Source organism: Dermochelys coriacea, chromosome 20 (genome assembly GCF_009764565.3).
Source record: "Dermochelys coriacea isolate rDerCor1 chromosome 20, rDerCor1.pri.v4, whole genome shotgun sequence".
In the NCBI taxonomy this organism is placed as follows: Eukaryota; Metazoa; Chordata; order Testudines; family Dermochelyidae; genus Dermochelys; species Dermochelys coriacea.
Genome location: NC_050087.2, coordinates 8,031,830 through 8,050,248, shown reverse-complemented (window position 1 = coordinate 8,050,248; position 18,419 = coordinate 8,031,830). Strand labels below are relative to the sequence as shown.

The 18,419-nt window shown below is 62.0% G+C and overlaps 1 protein-coding gene across 6 annotated transcripts in view; it reads left to right on the top strand.

Annotated features, from left to right (window-relative positions):
* The window catches only part of ZNF385A (zinc finger protein 385A), a 65,888-nt gene that overhangs the window by 31,531 nt on the left and 15,938 nt on the right, over window positions 1-18,419 (top strand). For 3 of the 6 annotated variants that reach the window (XM_038379397.2, XM_043506755.1, XM_043506756.1), the window contains exon 3: window positions 16,978-17,088. In XM_038379397.2, coding sequence (XP_038235325.2) covers window positions 16,978-17,088 — 111 coding nt within the window. Of the gene's footprint in view, window positions 1-4,477; window positions 4,586-4,924; window positions 5,136-6,149; window positions 6,171-16,977; window positions 17,089-18,419 lie in introns of those variants that run through there. The other 3 variants (XM_038379402.2, XM_038379398.2, XM_043506758.1) reach the window with 3 other exon arrangements.

Here is an 18,419-nt window from a genome sequence, read left to right as displayed (position 1 = left end):
CCCAGTTCCCTTGAGGGCTCCAGCCAGGACTGGAACAGTTGAGGTGGGGGCTGCAGTTCAGGAGTGAGGGGCACTGGCAGGGCTGGGGGCATTGTGCTGGATCTATTCCTAGAGTCCCCACGAAGCGGAAGGCCCTGCCGTGCTCTCCAAACTGGCTGCAGAACTTACTCAGCCTGAGGGCTTGGGCCTGCTGTTGCCCATCACCCTTGTCTCTGGGCATCTTTCTTCCACACCATACAGATCAGCAGCAGCAGCTAGGGTCTCTAAGGTGCCACGGGTACTCCTTTTCTTTTTGCGATTACAGACTAACACGGCTGCTACTCTGAATCCTTTCCTTTTCTTTTTACTGGGTCTGTCTCTCCCTTTTGGGGGACTGCTTGGGGTGGGTCTTGGAGTGCTTGTCTGTGTTCTGGTGTCATTTGGTTTGGGTTTGGTTTTAAAAGTTTTAAAGGGAGTTCCCAAAGCGACTAGTTCAGGTCTGTCCCTTTCCCTTTGGACTCTGCTGGTCTTTCTATAGTTTACGTCCAGCCACCACTGAAATGCAGCCACCTCTGGGGTGAGTGTGGCACAGGCAATGCTCAATAGACACAAACGGTGGGTCTGGCATCCATTTGGAACCCCAGGTAAGTGGGAAGGCAGAAGGGAGCCCAGGCGTCAGGCAAACACCGAGCTGTGGATCTGTGACATGACCCAGCTTCAGAGAGGGATGTGAGGTGGCTGTGTTGGGTGGCCGAGGCCCAGGGATCGGAGGCTGCTGGTCGTCTGCCCATAGGGTTAGCACAGAGAGCCGAGCACACCCAAGCCCACTGCTGACACCATAACCATGCAGCAGCTACTGCTCCGCTGGGCACAGGTGCCCCTGCCACAAGACTGCAGCACGGGGAGGGGCCACTGGGACTCCTGCAGCTGGAGATGGGAGCGTCCTGCTGTCCCTGGCTGCCAAGCTTAGGGCAGCTCTCTGGGCAACATTTTGTGTAAGGAGAACGTTTGTATATTTGCATCTAACTTGCGTATGGGCATAAATGGGGAGCGTCTCCTGAAGGGGACAAGGTCTGGGGCAGTTCTGCCTCCCTCATGGCCCCAGCAGCTCCTGGCTGAGTTGGTCCGTTACTTCAAAGCATTGGGGGGAGTTTGTGATGTAGGAGCTGGAGCTGAGACCCTCCCCAAGCCCACCTTGCTGCCGAACGTCCCTCGATAATCCCTGCTGCGCTGGGCTGATCCAGGCGGTGACCAGCAGGCCTGGGGCTCTGTGGCTTACTAGCAACGCCCCAACGCAGCTGGTCCACAGCGCTGACTTCCCCCATGCACACAGCTGGCTCTCAGGAAAGACACATTTATTAACCCTGGTTCTGCTCTCTGGGGAGCTGGCCCAGGCCGGGCCTCCTCTCTCTGATCCCTGTCTCCTCCCAGCAAACGGCTAAGGAGGGGCCCCTCCCTCTTCTGAACGAGTTGGCTCCCATTAACCAAAACACTCAGAATACACCAGTAAAACAAACAGTGACTTCACCTCTGAACACAACCCTCCCCAAAGCACAGCCACTTCACAAGCACTATTCTTACATCTGTCTCCCCTGAATGGGCACCCTTCCCTAGCCCGGCCCAGCGGGCTGCCACCTTCCGGAGGGGAACAGCTGCAGACAGCTGGGTGCTGGGATCAGAGAGGAGGCTCATCCTAGAGAAGGCGACAAACCACACGGCACCCCAGCTACACACAGGTATTTGTGACCCAGCTGGGGCCAAGGCTGCCTGGCTTTGGCAGCAGGGTGCAGCCTACGGGTTAAAGGCTCCATAGCCAAGTGTAACAATGGGACTGGGTCCTCTGCAAGGCTGGGCTCTCTGGCACGAAAAGTGAAAGCCGCTGCCACTCGAGTTAAAGGACAGCTCCCAGCGGCAGATTCCTAAACCTCCCCGTGCGATCTGGCCAGCGGAAAGGGAGGGAAACCCAACTGTCGTCACGTGGGGCAGACAAGCACATAATGTGGCAGATGCCCCTGAAAGGCAGCGTGGCAAAGTGGGTGCAGCTGTTTTAGAGTGCTGTGTTCTCTCCCAGCTCTGCCTGAAGTTACCTTTTCCAGCCCTTCAGCTGTCTTCGGGGAGCGAGCTGTCTCTGTCGCAGAAGGGGGCTCTGGGGCCTTGGTGGTGAAGGGTGCAGAAGACTTGAGCACAGTCTGTAGAAGGGCTGGGAGTTTGCTGCTCTTCTCCAGGTTAGGGGCTGTGCGGAGCAGTGGTGTAGCTAGGACAGGAAACCTGGGTGGGCCCTGACTTTCAGGTGGGTAGGCAATGAAGGGGGGCAGGAGGGATGGGGGGCTTGCCTCCCCACACTCCCTCTAGCAGGTCCTTACTGCTTAGCAGGCACCAGAAGATGAGGCTGCCCGGGGCACACAGGCTGCAGGGCGCACCCTCCAGGGTTTGAGCTCCAGCCGCCCTTCCTGACCCTGGCTCAATGTTTGTCTGCCCAGCTGGCCGCATCCCTCTCTTGCCAGCACCGCGTGCTGCTGCTCTGGTCTCCGGCCCCAGCACTAGCCCTGCTCAGACCCGCCCTGATGAGGCGCCCCCCCCAAGAGGATGCTCTTGCGCCTGGGATGACTCCCTCCCCCCCAGTCTGTGGATTCAGGAGGCTTTCGCCCTAATTGGAACTGGATGCTAAGTGAGTGGGCCATGGACCATCCAGGCCCACCCGTGGCTACGGCCCTGGCGCAGAGAAGGACTCTCCATCTGTAAACACTTCACTGGGCCTGCACAACAGCCCTTGACTGATGCACGAGTGTCATGAGCGCTGCCGGGCTGTGGCTCACCAGCAGGGAGCCTCGACAGCCGTGTGCCATGGGAAAATGCTGAATTAGGCTTTTTACACTTTGTGAAAAAAGAGAAATCTCTGAACCCTGTTTAACGAGTCTCCATTAGCCAGCTCCCTGTATTCACTGAATTGGGGCTCACAGCCCAACTCTGGGCAACAGGACTTGGGCCAACAGCCCTGGGTGGCAGGGTTTGGGCCATGGGCAGCTCGATTTGGGCTGTGGGCCCCGGGAGGTGGGGCTCCAACTGTCAGGTGAAGCCTGAGCCCTGCCACGCAAGGCTGACAGCAGGAGCCCAGTGGCCCAGGGCTGAAGTTCTCCGGATCATCCGAATTTTTGATTATCCGATCTGGGCCCTGTCCCTTAGATCAGACAAATGGGGTTCATGGGGTTCCACTGGTCCCTCCCCATATTGTGGTAGAGAAAGTAAAGGTCTGTGTTTCATTTTAATTGCAGAAAAACACAGGTTTTTATGGGTTTTTTTAATGGGAGAATTTTGGGGTTTTTTTATCATGGAAAACTGGGCTCTCTGCTGGTCAGCCAGCATGTGTGTGGGGTGGGAGAGTGGGGACCTTGGTGCCCGTTAGGTGGCCCTGGGGATGGCTCAGCCACCTGAGAGCAGGACCTGCCTGTTGCTAACTCCCTTATCCCCACAGCGTCAGTGGCCTGCCAGGTAGCAGGGTGCTGCAGAGTTCCTGAATCAGCTGGGGATGGGGCAGCTCAGTTCGGCAGCGAGGACCCTTCCTGTCTCTCTCATTTGTGCTCAGGCCTGGGAGCCCCTGGCTCGGTGTGGGGAACCAGCCAGCCCTGCGCAGGGAGGGCTGGGAGAAGCATGTGTTCATCAGGCCTCAGCCCACAGGAGGGACTGCTGTTGCTGTAGATCAGAGGCCCATTACATTAGCGGTTATGTATAGATTAAAATAATATATGAGGTGTTGGTGGAGCAGATGCCTGGCTTCCACAAGGGCCTGATTAGATCATTATGGCACCCAGCCGGCTCCCCGCCCAGCTGTGCTAGCTACACCTGGGCTCCCCCGTTCCATTCACCCCAGCGGGAGCAGCCTGCACCCATGCAGCAGAGGGGCTGCAGAGAGGGGCCCTCCTGTTCTAGCACGTTGGGGGGAGCTGCTGTCTCCGGCTGCTGCATGGCAGGGGGGTCCCGGTGTGGGTCAGTGGTGGGGGGGAGTGCAGGAAGCAGGAACTTTGGCTCTTCCAGCCTGAACAAACGAGGCCCTTGGGGGCTGGCGCTGCCGAGGCTGGGCGAAGGCCAGAGGCGAAGTGTTCGGCGAAATGGGCTGAGCCATCTAGGACCCCGCTGCCATGGGGACCAGTCCCGACCCCCGTCCCCACAGTTAACCCACGTCCCGCCTGGCAGGTAGGGCTCAGCCGCCAGCTGGGGTAGGGCCAGGGGCGTTGCGGCTCTCAGCCCCCCCAGCGGTGCAGAGAGACCTGGGGCCGGTTCAAATGCGGCCGGGGCAGTTGGGTCATTTGCCCCCCCAGCCAGCACAGCTCCGGGAGGGCGGATGGAAGCGCCCGGCTCCGTCGGACTGTGCCCCTGGGGCTGTACCGGGCTGAGCGCTCACCGCCCTGCCCCCAGATGCCCCCCGGGCTGAGCGCACGGCCCGGGCCGGCTCCCCGGGTGAAGCGGAGCTTGGCGGCGCGCCGGGGTGGGCGCCTCTTGCTCGCTCCGCCCCGGGCCGGCGGCTCCGCCCGCTGCCGGGCTGCGCCGGGGACTCGGCCGGGATCCGCGCTGGGGCTAGGGGAGCGCGGCGTCGCCCCCGCCGGGCGGGGTAAGGGGGCGCGGCGCGTTGCGGGGCCGGCTCACGGAAGGCTGCCCCGGGGTGGCGCGGCCCCGCGGGGGACGGCAGGTGTCTCGGACGAGGGGTGCGGACCGTCCGGCTCCCGATCCTCCCCCCCGCTGTGCGTTCATCCCCTAGGGTCCCTGCCCAGCCCCGCAAGGCCGGATGGTCGGACCTCCGTGCCCTTCTCCAGCCCCCGCTCCGTCCTCCCCGGCTCCCCGCATCCACCTGCACTCCTTTGCGCGTCCCGCAGCCCCCCCGCACCCCTCCCCGTAGCAAGCTGCACTCCGCCTGCCCCGCTGCAGCGCCCTCTGGCGCCCTGCAGCCCCCCCGCACCCCCTTCCCTTGCTCCCGCAGCCCTCCCCGCCTTTTCTGATGGTGATTTTGCTAATGTATTTTTGAGACGCAGAACGTGTTTCCCGTCTCCTCTGTGCTTGGGTCCCTGGGGGTGTCACCGCCCCACACCATGCTCGGGCTCCCTCCATGGGGACCTCCAGCGCTGCAGACTGCCCTGAGCGGAGCGCCCCACTCCCACAGAGAGGTAGGGATCTCCCCGTGGCTGAGCCACCCCCGCTCCCATCACAGCATCCCGCAGCTGGTCCCTAGCTGTATCTGGGACCAGTCCAGCGGTTTGGTGTCTGCTCAGCCAGAGGCTGGTGGCTGGGTGGTGGGAGGTACCTTTGACTCCCAGGAAGCTCCATGGGGTGCTCTGCTGTTCCACTTTCCTTGCAGTCCCCTCTGTGGGTTTTCACTGCCTACCAGGAACCAGGGGCTGTGGGAGGTTTGGAAACATGCGGTGACGTGCTTTGCTTTGCAGCCCCCAGGCAGATGGAGACTTACTCCTGTTTTACAGCTAGGGAAACTGAGGCACAGAGATGGACTCACCCGAGTTCACTCAGCTGATACTGACCTGTCAGGAATGCTGAGCCCACAAGATCCCAGCTGCAAGGGGGCTCAACCCCTCTGGAAATCCATCCCTGGAATCCCCTGAGCATAGTGATCCCCTGCCCTAGCCACTGAACCCCGCTCCTCTCTCAGAGCTGGGAACAGAACCCAGGAGTCCTGATTCCCAGTTCCTTCCCTAACCACTAGACTCCACTCCCCTTCCCATAGGTGAAACTAGAACCCAGGCATCCTGGCTCCCAGCCTCCTGCTCCGTGCAGTGACAGAAGCTCTCGGAGGCGAGTGTGTGAGGAACGTGCTGGGGGGGGGGGAGGACTGTGTGTGAAAGCGGAACCGCAGGGGGCTTGTGGGGAGCACTTGCCAAGAGGGGCCTTTCCCCACAGATGTGCGAGCGTATCAGGGTGAAGAGCCCTCTGCTAGCCAGGTGTCTCTGCTAAAGCTCTCGAGAGTTGGCAGCTCTGGAGGTAATTCCCCTCCCCACCCCCAGCTCATGCCCCTCAGCTGGGGGCTGTGTGGGGAACTCAGCAGACCCCCCCAGCTCCACACACCCCCTGAAGGAGCCATTATAAACAAGCCCTTTCTCTTTTGCTCCGTCCAGCTAGGGCCTAGTCCCTGTTTGCTGGCAGCAATTCCCCCGACTCTGGCTCCTGAGAACCCGAACGCTGCATGACTGGTAATTGAGCTTCAAATGCTCCAGCCTGCTCCTCATTGCTATGCCTGCTTTTAGAGGTGGGGTGGACTGAAGCAGAGAGAGGGGAAGGGACTGGTCAGGAAAAGAACCCAGGAGTCCGGGCTCCCAGCTCTGCCTCTCGCTGCTCCCGCACCGTGGTTTCACGCTGCCCGTTACCCAGGCTTCTGTCCAGGCAGCGCTGTTAGGATGTGCCTGGACAGACGGCCTGGGGAAGAGCTGGGGAGGCAGAGCGATGCAGAGCTGCAGCTCCGGAGCTGCAATGGAGGATGCTCTTGCGCCGAGAGGGGCTGGGAACAGGAGCAGACAGAGAAGGCAGAGTGCAGCAGTGCTGAGTCCTTGGGCTGCTTTCTTTGGAACAGGGGCAGGGCAGGGGATGACTCGGGCAGGGCCATTAGCGCATCTAATCGTGGCCAGTAACGTGAAAGGAGCTGCCCTGTTCTGGTTGGGAGACAGGTCAGCGCCAGGGGAGCTATTCCTGACTCTGGTTTTATTCTAAGCCATTATGTACTAGCCCTGGGGAGTTACTTGCTGGCTGTCGGTGACGAGATGTAGCTACATCCCCTCCCTGGTGGGCCAGCACCGTGCTCTATAGGCTGCGTGATGCCTGCGGATGCCACTGGCCTCCATTCTCTGCCCCCATTCCCAGGGCTGGCTTTCTGCTGGGCGGGAGTGTGGGAGGAGGGGAATCGTCACACGCTTCCAGGACTCTGTGGATCTTGCTGAGCTGTGGAAGCCCAAGGGCTGCCAATAATGAGATGGGCTGGTTTAATGTGCCTGTGAAATCTTGCCAGAGACCAAGGGTCTCGCGGCTCTTTGCACCCCAGTGAAATGCAGCCACCTCTGGGGTGGAGCTCTGCAGGCAGCAGCGAGGAGAGGGGGAGCCTCTGGGAGAGCAGGCAGGGGCAGGATTCAAAGGGGGCCTCCCAGGCATGCCATGATTCTACCATCCTGTGCCATCCTGTGGAATTGTATTTTGCTAATCCACTCGGGGTTCCCACACCAGGCACTGACCGAGAAAGACAGGCCCGGCCACGTGGGGGGAACTAGACAATGATAGCGCATTCAAACATTACCCCTAGGGAGCTCTTAGCTCAGCCTCGCTCCTTTAAAGCAAGTGAACCCAGCCCTCCCTTCCATGCCAGCCTGTCTCTTCCCACTGCCCAGGAAGCCTTATCTGATGGCTAGAGCACAGGACTGGGAGTCAGGACTCCTGGGTTCTATCCCCACCTCTGGGAGGAGGGTGGGGTCTAGTGGTTAGAGCAGGGGGCTGGGAGTCAGGATTTCTGGGACCTGTTCTTGGCTCATGCTGTGACCATGGGTTCATCCCTTCATGTGCCTCAATTTCCTCATCTGTCCCAAGGGGGTAATGGAGCCTCCTGGCATCAGAGTACAGGGTTTTGCTTCCCCATTTGCAAAGTGCTGTGAGGGCCTGTCCCGGATCCCAGGATCAGTGCTACATCCCAGCTTTGGGACAGGCCTTTGGAGGGACCCCTTTGATGTGCCGGACATCTCACTTCCTCCAGGGCAGCCATAGGGCCTTCCAGCCTCCTAAGACTGACTGTCAGGGCTCTAGCCCTCCTGCCCCACCCTGGGAGCTCTGCTCAGAGACTCCACCTGAGCCAGGCTCCTGTTGCAGCCAGATCCCCTCCTCAGGGCCGGACGCCCCTCCACCGCCTCCCCCAGCCCAGCTGTGTCCCCTGGAGCCCAGCACTGGAGTCCTCAGCCCGGGGCCACGCCAAGCTGTAGGTCATGCTCTGTCTGTCCTCCTTGGTGAGAACCTTGACTCCTTCCAGCAGCCAACTCTTATCCACACACCTTCCCTGTCCTTTGTTCTCTGCTGGGTCTGCGCCCAGCTTTCCTAGGGTGGGGGAATCCATTTTCCTGGGGTGCTGGGAGTCAGCATCCTGGTGTTTGGCTTTGCCATTGTCTTCACAGATTCATCATTGATGAGGGGTCGCCTCGGTCAGTTCTTTTTAATGACCCATCCCAGCTCAGGCCACCGGTGACATTGGTCTCCCCGCCTGCCCTGAGAGCAAACAGTCCCTTCCCCTAGTCAGTAGCCATGTGAAATACAGGGGAAACTGAGGCACACGGGCTTCCTAAAAACATTATAGAAAATTCCCCCTTGGCGCTCTGGGCCAGGCGCGGAGGTGGTTTGAGCCCAGCCTTAGGGCTGTGTGCGGGACTTGGGCCACGCTGCTGGGCTAGCTGGGGAGATAGGCAAGGCTGGCAGCGCTGGCAGGATGGCACGGGCACCAGCTCTTGTGCCCATCCAGTGAAGTTTGAAAGTGTTTGGCTGCTAATTGAGACATGGCAGGAGGCTCTCCCATGAGAGCGAGTCTGGGACTGGGCCGCTGTGGCTAGAGAGAGGAGGGACCCCCGGAGCCCTAGGCTGGATTTCACAGTCACGGAAGGACCTGGCTTCTTTCCTAAGGGCGGGTGGGAAGACGGGCAGGGCTGTGGGAGCTGGCTGCCCCTGTGATACTAGCATCCAGAGGACTGCCCCGAGCTGGGCCATTGACACATCCTGCCAATGATGGGAACAGCCCAGTCCTGGTGGATCTGTGCAGGACCCCATGGTACGGTCCCTGTGATATCCCAGCTTGTGTGTGTAGAAGATGTGCTGCCCCCTAGAGGCTGGGCCTCTACTGTTGCTGTGTTGTGGAGCTGGAGAACTTGGGTTCTAGTCCCAGCTTGGGACTGGTGACGCCTGCGTGGGGCCTGGAGCATGCAGGACAGTTATAGGTCAATGGGGGCTGAGACTCTCGGTAAGCCCCTCGTCTGCCCGGGGAGGGGACTGTGACCCAGTGGCTTAGGGCAGAACTGACAGCGGGGTGGGGATTAGTTCCATGCTGCAGGATGGATCAGGAAGAGCGGCTGAGCCTTCCCAGGGTGGATGGGAGCTCGGCACCCCTTGGCTGGCCTCGGCCCTGGGAAGGGGCGCAGCGGGAACAGCGTGTCCCCGCGCTGCTGGCCAGGCTGGCGAGGTGCCAAAGCTCCTGGACCCAGTTCTGTTCCAGTGTGGGCTGGCCATTAGGACAGGGGCCATGTCAGGACTCCAGGGTTCCCTTCCTGTCTCTGCCACTGGTTTTGTGTGACTCTGGACTGTGCTTGGGACTGGAAGGTGGAGGATATGGGCATGGGGGCCAGGGCTGGTCCCCTCTTGCCAGGGTTCCCTCACCCTGGCCGAAGGGAATGTCAAGGGGATGTTTGGGAGCAACAGGGCCAGGGCCCTCAATGGAGGGAGCTGGTGCTGGGCTTGGTGCAGCCGAGAGGCCAGAAGCCATGTGGGGAGCTCGGCCCTGGGGGTGTGGGCTAGCAGGGATCCCCACCCAGAGGCTGCAGTCGGTGTGAAAGGGCCCTGGCAGCCCTGGAGCTTGCTCCCTTCCCTGCATTGCAGGTCTGGGGCCTCCAGGCTTTGCTGCCACACATGCATCCTCCTCCCTCTGCAGCCAGCAGACATCCCTTCCCCAGGGCTGGATCCGCTCACCCCCAAGCGGCCCCACTGCAGGGGCTGGATCTGCAGGCTCCCAAAGTCACCTTTCCAGGCTGCACCGGACTGACAGTGCATCTCCCTCCTCCAGTGCAGGTGATTCTGGCAGAGGCCTTAGTGCTCCTGGGGTGGGCGGAACAAAGCTGGGGCTCCACAGGGCAGGGTAGGTGGGGGGAACAGATCCAGGGCTCAGCGGGGTGGGGGGGGAGCAGGTCTGGGGTTCTGTGGGGCAGGGGGAAGCGGAGCTGGGGCTCTGTGAGGTGCAGCGGAGCGGAGCCAAGGATCCATTGCAGGGAGCATACAAGGATTGTTACTATGGCTGCTGACCCCCCCCCCCCCCTCCAGCTCTCTCTGCCTGGGCTGTGACTGGCTGGGGGGGGCAGGGGCCAGCTTGATGGGTGGGGACACAGGGGGCGCTTGGTTGGCTCAACTCACAGGCTAGCTGAGGTGGAGGCAGAAATCTCTGGTCCCTGCCCCCCACCCCAACTAGTGCCCTGTAGTGGGGGTGCTGGGAGGGGCGATCCATGGGGAGCTGGCTGTGTAGGGGAGGGTGGGCTGGGTAGGGCCTCTGACCAGATAAACCCCCTAATCCCATGGGAGGGAGCATACAGATGTTCACTCTGGCCCTGTGCCCCGTGGCTCAGCGCCCCCTAGTCTGCTGTGGGAGCCCAGTGCCGGATTAGCTGAGTGGAAATCCGCCTGCCATGGTTAACCCTCAGTGCTCCTGGCTCTGCCCGTAAGCAGGACCTGAGGAGGGGTGGGGGGAATTAAATGCTAGGAGAAACAGGTGGCCAGGGAGCCAAGGCGGCATGTGCAAATTACCGCCCAGGGCTGCATGGAGCTGAGAGGGAGATGTACCCGTAGGCAGCATCCTGGCTCAGGATAGCAGGAGCCAGCAGTGAGATGGCCTCTGGATCCTGGCACAGAGAGTGCCAGGCCCATACCCAGGCTCTTTTGGGGGGGCTTGTGGAGGCTGCCCTGCAGCTCCCCTTGTGCTCCCCTCGGAGAGGAAGGGTGGCCTTGTGCCTAGCACGCTCCTCTGTCTGTTTAGGAGACCTGGGTCAGTTCCCTGGTTTGCCACAGACGTTCTCTTTGACTTTGGCCAAATCTGACCCGTTGCTCCTTTCCAGAGTCAGCCGCCCCATGGGGCCCTGCAGCTAGCACCCCCATCCCCAGGGTCACACAATGGGGCAGTGGCAAGAAGGGAACCCAGGAGTCCTGACTCATCCCTGCTCTAACAACAAAGCCGCACTTGCTCCCTCCCCTGCTGGGCATGGAATAGAACCCGGGGTCCTGGCTCCTTGCCTGCCTCTTTGCCCTAGTTAATAGGTCTCTGGGTCGCAGCTGCTTATCTGGTTACAAGGAACATGGGTGGGGCTGGTGGGATGTGTCGGGGTGGATCTGGGCTGCGAGGGTCCCAGCGTGGGGTGGGGTGTGAGCTTGAGGGTGTGCCCAACATGGGGCCGGGGGCGTTGTCCTCCATACAGTACAGAATTGTGCTCTGTTCGGTTCGGTCTTATTTATGGCCCCTGTCACCGTGGCATCTGGATGCATCACAGGCTTTATCCCCAAACTCTCCTGTGAGGTTGGGCTGGGCAGGACCTGAGCTGGGCAGGGCAGGATAGGGCTGGGCTACGCCGGCCAGGGCTGACATCTCCATGTCCCAGAGGGGAGCCGGGACGTCTCCAGGGCCACCAGGGCAGTCGGTGGCAGATCAGGAAGTCGAACCCTTTGTCCCACAGCCCAGGCAAGCCCTCTAACCACTGGGCCAGCCTTCCCCCATACCACTTTGTCTGCACCTTGACCTGAGGCTGGATCCCCGGGTTCATGGCCAGATCTGGGGGCTGAGCGGAGGTCAGAGGGGTGCTGGTGACCCAGCCAGGCCTGTCCCAGCCCATCACTTGGGGCTGCAGCTGAGGCTTAAATCCCCGGCTCTGATTGTGCAGAGACACGGGTGCTACTGCTCCCCCTCCCCAGTGCTGGAGTGTGAACCCCGGGGTGAGGCTGGACTCCATCTCTGAGAGCTGCACCCTGCCCCCATCCTCTCGGCTGGCTCCAGAACCTCTTCACTTCCTGTCCTAAAGTGGGCGGGGGCGCTGTTGGGAGCTATTTGAACAGCTGCCCTGTGAAGTGAGTCCAGCTCCCAGGGGCTGGGGAGGAGAGGAGCCAGGCTGGTCGCGGCTCTGGCCCTGAGTTCCAGCCCTCGCCGCATGTGAGCAGCAGAGCAACCCCTCTCCTCCCGGGCAGCTGGGAAGGGCAGGACAGGGCCAAGGAGGGAAATTCCTCTCACGCTAGCGAATGCTGGAACAGCTGCTGGGCTTGGCTGGGAGTGCGATGGCTCAGCTGCCCTGGTGACCTTCCAGCGCTCAGCACGGGGGAGATTGCGACTGCAGGGAGCCGAATGCATCGCCTGCCCCAGTTCCGGGGGCCACTCAGCCTCCACGGGCAGCTCATGAGCTAAGCAGGGCACTGGGCATCCCTGCCTGCATGGGAGACCTAGGAAAACCCAGGTTTCAGAGTAGCAGCCGTGTTAGTCTGTATTCGCAAAAAGAAAAGGAGTACCGGTGGCACCTTAGAGACTAACAAATTTATTAGAGCTGCTGTGGGCTCAGCAGGGGGCGCTCTCCCCTCACTCAGAGTTGAACCTGGTGAGGTGCTAGGGGGTGCTGTGCTGCAGAGGGGCTGGATGGGGGGCTCAGCAGGGGGCGCTGGGCTGAAGGGGTCCTGACAGGGGCTCAGCAGGAGGCGCTCTCACTTCCCAATCAGGGCTGAACCCAGTATAGTCTTGGGGGGTGCTGTGCTTCGTGGAGTGTGGTGGGGGCCCAGCAGGGAGCGCTCTCCCATTGTAGTCAGTTCTGAACCTTGCACACCTCTATGGCCGCTGTGCTGCAGGTAATGGGGAGGGGGCTCAGCAGGGGGTGCTGGGCTGTAGGTAATGGGGAGGGGGTTCAGCAGGGGGTGCTGGGCTGCAGGTAATGGGGAGGGGGTTCAGCAGGGGGTGCTGGGCTGCAGGTAGTGGGAGCTCAGCAGGGGGCGCTGGGCTGCTGGCAGCAGGGCAGGGGCTCAGCAGGGGGCGCTGTGCCCTCACAGTTGGGGCTGAACCCAGTGTCCCAGTAGGAGCTCAGGGCTGCTATTTGTCAAATGAGTTGTCAAAGCAGGGCACCAGTCACCTCTGGCCATTGCGGATCCCCTGTGTGTTCCCGAACGAGCTGGGTGGGTACATCCCACCTCCCCCTGTGTTTTCAGTTAGGTACGTCGCTATCCTTCATGTCCTTCCCTAGTCTGTTGTGCAGCGATGCTGTGTGCGGTTCACGCTGGTTGTGCCCCAACCCTGAAACAGATGCATTTCAGCATAGGGTTAAGGGGGGTCGAGGTAGCTAGTGCTGTGGAAAGTCCATTAAAATCAATTTGGGGGGTGTATGTAGGGGGACCCCTCCTTCCCCAGGGAGTGGATCAGGGAGAGTCAGGCACAGGAGGGGGGTAAGCAGGCAGTTGAGAAGGTGAGGGGCAGAGGAGGAGCAAGGAATAGGCTGGGGGGGGTCAGAAGTGCTGGGTGAGAGCCGTGGGGAGAAAGCTGTGGTGTAGGGTGAGGGAGAGGCAGGCTGGGGTGTGCTGGACAGAGGAGGTTTATGTGGGCAGAACAGGTCCATGCCTGCAGGGGGGTGGGGGAAGATAGGCCTGTGTGTGCTCAGAAGTGGGGGGGACAGGGCTATGTGTGCAGGAAGGAGGGTTGGGGGGCTAGCCCAGTCATGCTGGGAGGGGGTGTAACCTCTGGCCCCCAGGGGATTGGGTGTCACTGGCACAGATAGCTGGATGGTAGAGCTGGAGATGGCTGGAGGTGTAGCACAAGCTGCCCTCCACCCCTGGCTCTGTGGGGGTGTCAGAGCTGGGCTTGGTGGGGATGGTAGTGCCAGGCTCCAGGGGGGTGGTGGTAGGACTGGGCTCTGGGGAGGTGGTAGGGCTGGGCTCGGGGTGGGGGGGATGGTAGGGCCAGGCTCTGTAGAGGTGGTAGCGCTGGGCTCTGGGGGTGGGGTGGTAGGGCTGGGCTCCGGGGGGTGGTGGTAGGAGTGGGCTCTGGGGAGGTGGTAGTGCCAGGCTCTGGTGGTTGGGGGGGGGCATGGTAGGGCTGGGCTCTGGGGTGGGGGATGGTAGGACCAGGCTCTGGGGGCGGGGAGGGGGGTAGGACCAGGCTCTGTAGGGGTGGTAGCGCTGGGCTCTGGGGGCAGGGATGGTAGCGCCAGGCTCTGGGATAGGGGGTGGTAGGACCAGGCTCTGCAGGGGTGGTAACGCTGGGCTCTGGGAGTGGGGTAGTAGCGCTGGGCTCTGGGGTGGGAGGACCGGGCTCTGGGGGGGTGGGATGGTAGCGCCAGGCTCTGGGGTGGGGGGTGGTAGGACCAGGCTCTGTAGGGTGGTAGTGCTGGGCTCTGGGGGGGTTGGGTGGTAGGGCCAGGCTCTGGGGGGGTGGTAGGGCTGGGCTCTTGGGGGGTGGGATGGTAGCGCCGGGCTCTGGGATGGGGGGTGGTAGGACCAGGCTCTGTAGGGGTGGTAGCGCTGGGCTCTGGGGGGGGGTGGGATGGTAGCGCTGGGCTCTGGGGGGGTGGGGTGTTAGGGGCGGGCTCTGTAGAGGTGGTAGCGCTGGGCTTGGGGGGGGAGGGGGAGATGGTGTGCCAGGCTCTGGGATGGGGGGTGGTAGCACCAGGCTCTATAGAGGTGGTAGCACTGGGCTCTGCGGGGGTGGGGTGGTAGGGCCGGGCTCTGGGGTGGGAGATAGGAGGACCGGGCTCTGGGGGGGCAGGATGGTAGCGCTGGGCTCGGGGGGGGGGATGGTAGCGCCGGGCTCTGGGATGGGGGGAAGTAGGACCAGGCTCTGTAGGGGTGGTAGCACTGGGCTGTGTGGCCCTGGTGCCGTCACAGTTCCAGGTGGTTGACAATTATTGTTGTAAAATCGGGGCCCAATGCCTGGCCAGGCTGGGTCCCATGCCAGCGCCCCAAGGGTCATTCTATTTGGCCCCCTGGTGGGTCGAGCTCTGTTCTGGCCAATCACAGCGCTTGGCTAGCCAGTCAGTGCCGCACGGCTTTGTCGCCACCCAGTCAGAGTGCTGCGTTCTCTAATCATTCGGGGTAAATGCTGGAATAAACAAAACACAGCCAATGGGAAAGTGGCGCGTTCAGCACACGGCGATGTGTGGGGCTGAAGCAATGGGTCTCAGGGTGCTCCCAGGACTGAGACATTGCCGTAGGAGGGAGTGAGGCCTAATGGACAGAGCAGGGGGCTGGGAATCAGGATTGCTGGGCTCTATCCCAACTCTGGGAGGGGAGTGGGGTCTAGTGGTCAGAGCAGAGGATTGGGGGGGCAGGATGCCTGGGTTCTATTCCTAGTTGTACCTCTGACTGACTGTGCGACCCATCCTCCCTCTGGGGCAGCCAGTAACGTAGCACCCAACAGAGTGTGGTGGGAGGAGTCTGAACTGCAAGCAGGGCCCAGACCCCTGGGTGGCAGCACATCCTGGGGTGGCAGTGGGGGACTAGGGCACTGATGGGCTCCGGGGCAAGTGATGGGGGACTAGGGCAGGTGAGGGGCTCAGGATGGGTGATGGGGGACTTGGGTGGTGAGGGGCCCAGGGGCAGCTGGTGGAGGACAAGGGCAGGTGATGGGGGACGAGGACAGGTGAGGAGCCCCTGGGTGGGTGATGGGGGACTAGGGTGGGTGATGGGCCCTGGGGCGGTGAGGGGCCTCAGGGCGGGTGAGGGGGGATGAGAGCAGGTGATGGGACCTCGGGCAGGTGATGGAGGACGAGGGCAGGTGATGAGGGACTAACATGGGTGATAAGGGACTAGGGCAGTGATGGGCCCCAGAGCAGGTGAGGGCTCCTGGGGCAGGGGAGCCTGCCTGGGTTGCTGGAGTGAGGGAAGTGGCCCGCAGGAGCTGTGGGGACACCCTGCAAATCTGGCCTCCCATCAGACACAGCCTGGAGCTGGATCCAGCCCCTGCCAGCTCCTCCAGGGCCGGGGCGGCTGCATGTTCCCTACCCGGCGACCCTGCTTCCCAGAGGGGACTGAGCCAACCGGAGGCCTTCTCCTGAGCTCCCTTCCTGGACTTCAGCAACAGGAATTGCAGGCTGCCCCTGGGGCGGGGGTGAGATTGCGGGGTCCCTGCAGGGGCCTGGATCGCGGCAGCCAGCCCCCTGGTTCTGGCACATCCCTGTTCCCGCACCCGCGGCTGGCGCTCGCCTGTGCTCCCTGCAATCATAGGATGTGTTTGCAGCTGGAATTTTAATCTGCACCAGTTACTGCAGCAAATGGAAAGTGGTGGGGCTGGGGGAAGCGCAGGTGGCAGGGCTGGTGGCACCGGGGATCAGCAGGGGCAGAGCTGGGCCCCTGGGGGTGCTGGGGAGGGCAAGGTGCTAGGTTGGGGGCTTTAGGGAGGGCAGGGTGTCAGTGTGTGTATCTGGGTGGGAAGGAGGAGCCCCCAGAGTATGTATCGGAAGCAGGAGAGCCATGGTTGGTGGGAGCGGGAGCTACCAGCGTATGTATTGGGGGAGGGCAGGGGGACTGTGGCTGGGGGGAGGGGCAGCTGCCAATGTGTATTGGGGCAGGGGGGCAGTGGCTGAGGGGAGGGGAAGCTGTGAGCAAGCGTGTGTACTGGGGGAGCAGCCAGCAGAGGCTGTGGTTGGAGGGAGGGTGAACTGCCAGCTCCCCCAGGAGCGAGGGAGGGGCCCAAGATGCTGTTTGGAGCTGGATCGCGGTGGGGCTGTTTGGATCTAGGGGGCTGGGCTGGCCCATTACAGAGACTCCATGTGTCCCTGTGGGGGGAGCGGTGGGTTGTACGCTGCTCGGGGGGTGGGGGAGCCCAACATGGGCAGGGGAAGGAGCAGTCTGTCTGCAGATGATGAATGGACCCGCTGGCTGAGTACCATGTCTTCTAATGTTTAGATGGGTAACAGCCTACTGCTTCTGCCAGCTAATGGGGCAACCTCTGGAGCTCCTGTGGTGGGAGGGGCCGGGGGGAGTGCCCTTGGCCCATTCCCTCCATGCATTGGCCTGCTGGCTGCATCCCCTGCTCCACTACCACCCTGCCCCATGGACACTGGCAGAGCTGGGAGGTGGGGCCAGGGGTAGTTGGGAGTGGGGCACTAAGCTCCCTCTATGAATGGTCAGCAGGAACCGGCACAGTTCCCCCAGTTGCTGCAGGAGGAGACCCCCCAGGGTGGGGCAGGCAGAGCCCCCCCAAAGTTGTGCCCGGGGCTCTGTGGGCCCAGCTCCCCGTGGCTTCTCACAGCATCACTCTCCTCACAGATGGATCCGGTGCAGAAGGCGGTGATTAACCACACCTTCGGGGCACCCCTCAGCAAGGCCCGGCGCCCTGTCATCTCCTGCAACGTCTGCCAGATCCGCTTCAACTCAGAGGTGAGTCCCCTGCTGCGTCAGCTCCTGGCAAAGGCCCCCCGCCCCGTGAGCCAGGATCGCCAGCCCCAAGGCAGCTGGACCCAGAACCTATCACAGATCCACAGCTGGGTGCTGTGGCCCCAGCTTTGAACCAGTCTCCGGGAGACCCCCTTCAGTGACCCAGACTCCTAGGGTGTCACTCTTCCCCCAGGGCAAGCCACACGGCTTCACTGCGGACCTCGGGGCCTTCACCCTGTGGGCCAGCACCACAGGGATGCCTGACCGGCGCAGCCATACAGGCAGGGTTCTTGGCTCACTTGAACTGGGGTCCTTGGCTAGCAGAGTCCATCATAGGCAGCCCAAGCCCCTCTGAACCCCCTGAGCCCCCCACTCCTGCAGCAGCCAGCACTTAGCCCCAGCCTGGGCTCCCGAGCAGGAGGGGCTCAGCCCCCTGTGCAGAGGCGGGGGTCCGTATCTCTCTGGGGCCTTGGTTGCTAAGTGGCCATGTCACGGCGATTGGATTTACCCTGATGTGGGGATCAAGGCCCAGACAGCTCAGCGATACTCACCTGCATCTTAGCCTGCTTCGAGAGCACACAGGCCTCCCCCCATCACTAGGGAGCAGTGTTGCACATAGGGGAAACTGAGGCACAGCTCAGCTCGGCTCTGCTTGGATCCCAGGGACGTGACCTGAGGTGGGGGATGGCACAGCTGGTCTGGGCCCCACAGGAGGGGCAGGCCGGGCCAGGCCAAGCCAAGCCAAGCCACGCCAGGCCAGGAAGGGGACTGTTCAGACCAGGCTGCCTCCTCGACCACCAATGGACTTGGGAGCTGCTGAGAGCTCGTCTATCTGTCCTGTGTGTTCCCTAGTGGGTGGGTTGGGATCGCACCCTTTCCCCTCCCCCACAGCCTGGCCCCTGTCTGACACTGACCTTCCCCCTGGGGCTCGCTCTAAATCCTTGTTCCTTTGGCCCTGAGGATCCCTCCCTCATTCCAGGGGGTAAATTGAGTCACAGAATGAGTGGCTGGTGCGTGAGCACATAGGAATTCAGTGGCAAAGCAAGGATAGGACCCAGGAATCCTGGCTCACCACACCCGCTCTAACCACTCAGCTCCACCTCCTCAGACTCCAGCAGGGTGGTGGGAGGTTGGGAGGGGAACGCTGGCTGCTGGAAGCTTGAGGGTTAGGACACCGTGGTTCTCTTCCCAGGTCTCCCGCTGGCTCAGCGTGACCTTGGCTGGTGCTGGCCCCGCGCTGGGCCTCATATTCCCTTGCTGTAACGGAGCCACGGTCACCCTGCCCTGCCCAGGAGCATTGTGGGACCGTGCGGAAAGTGCTGTCCGGCAGACAG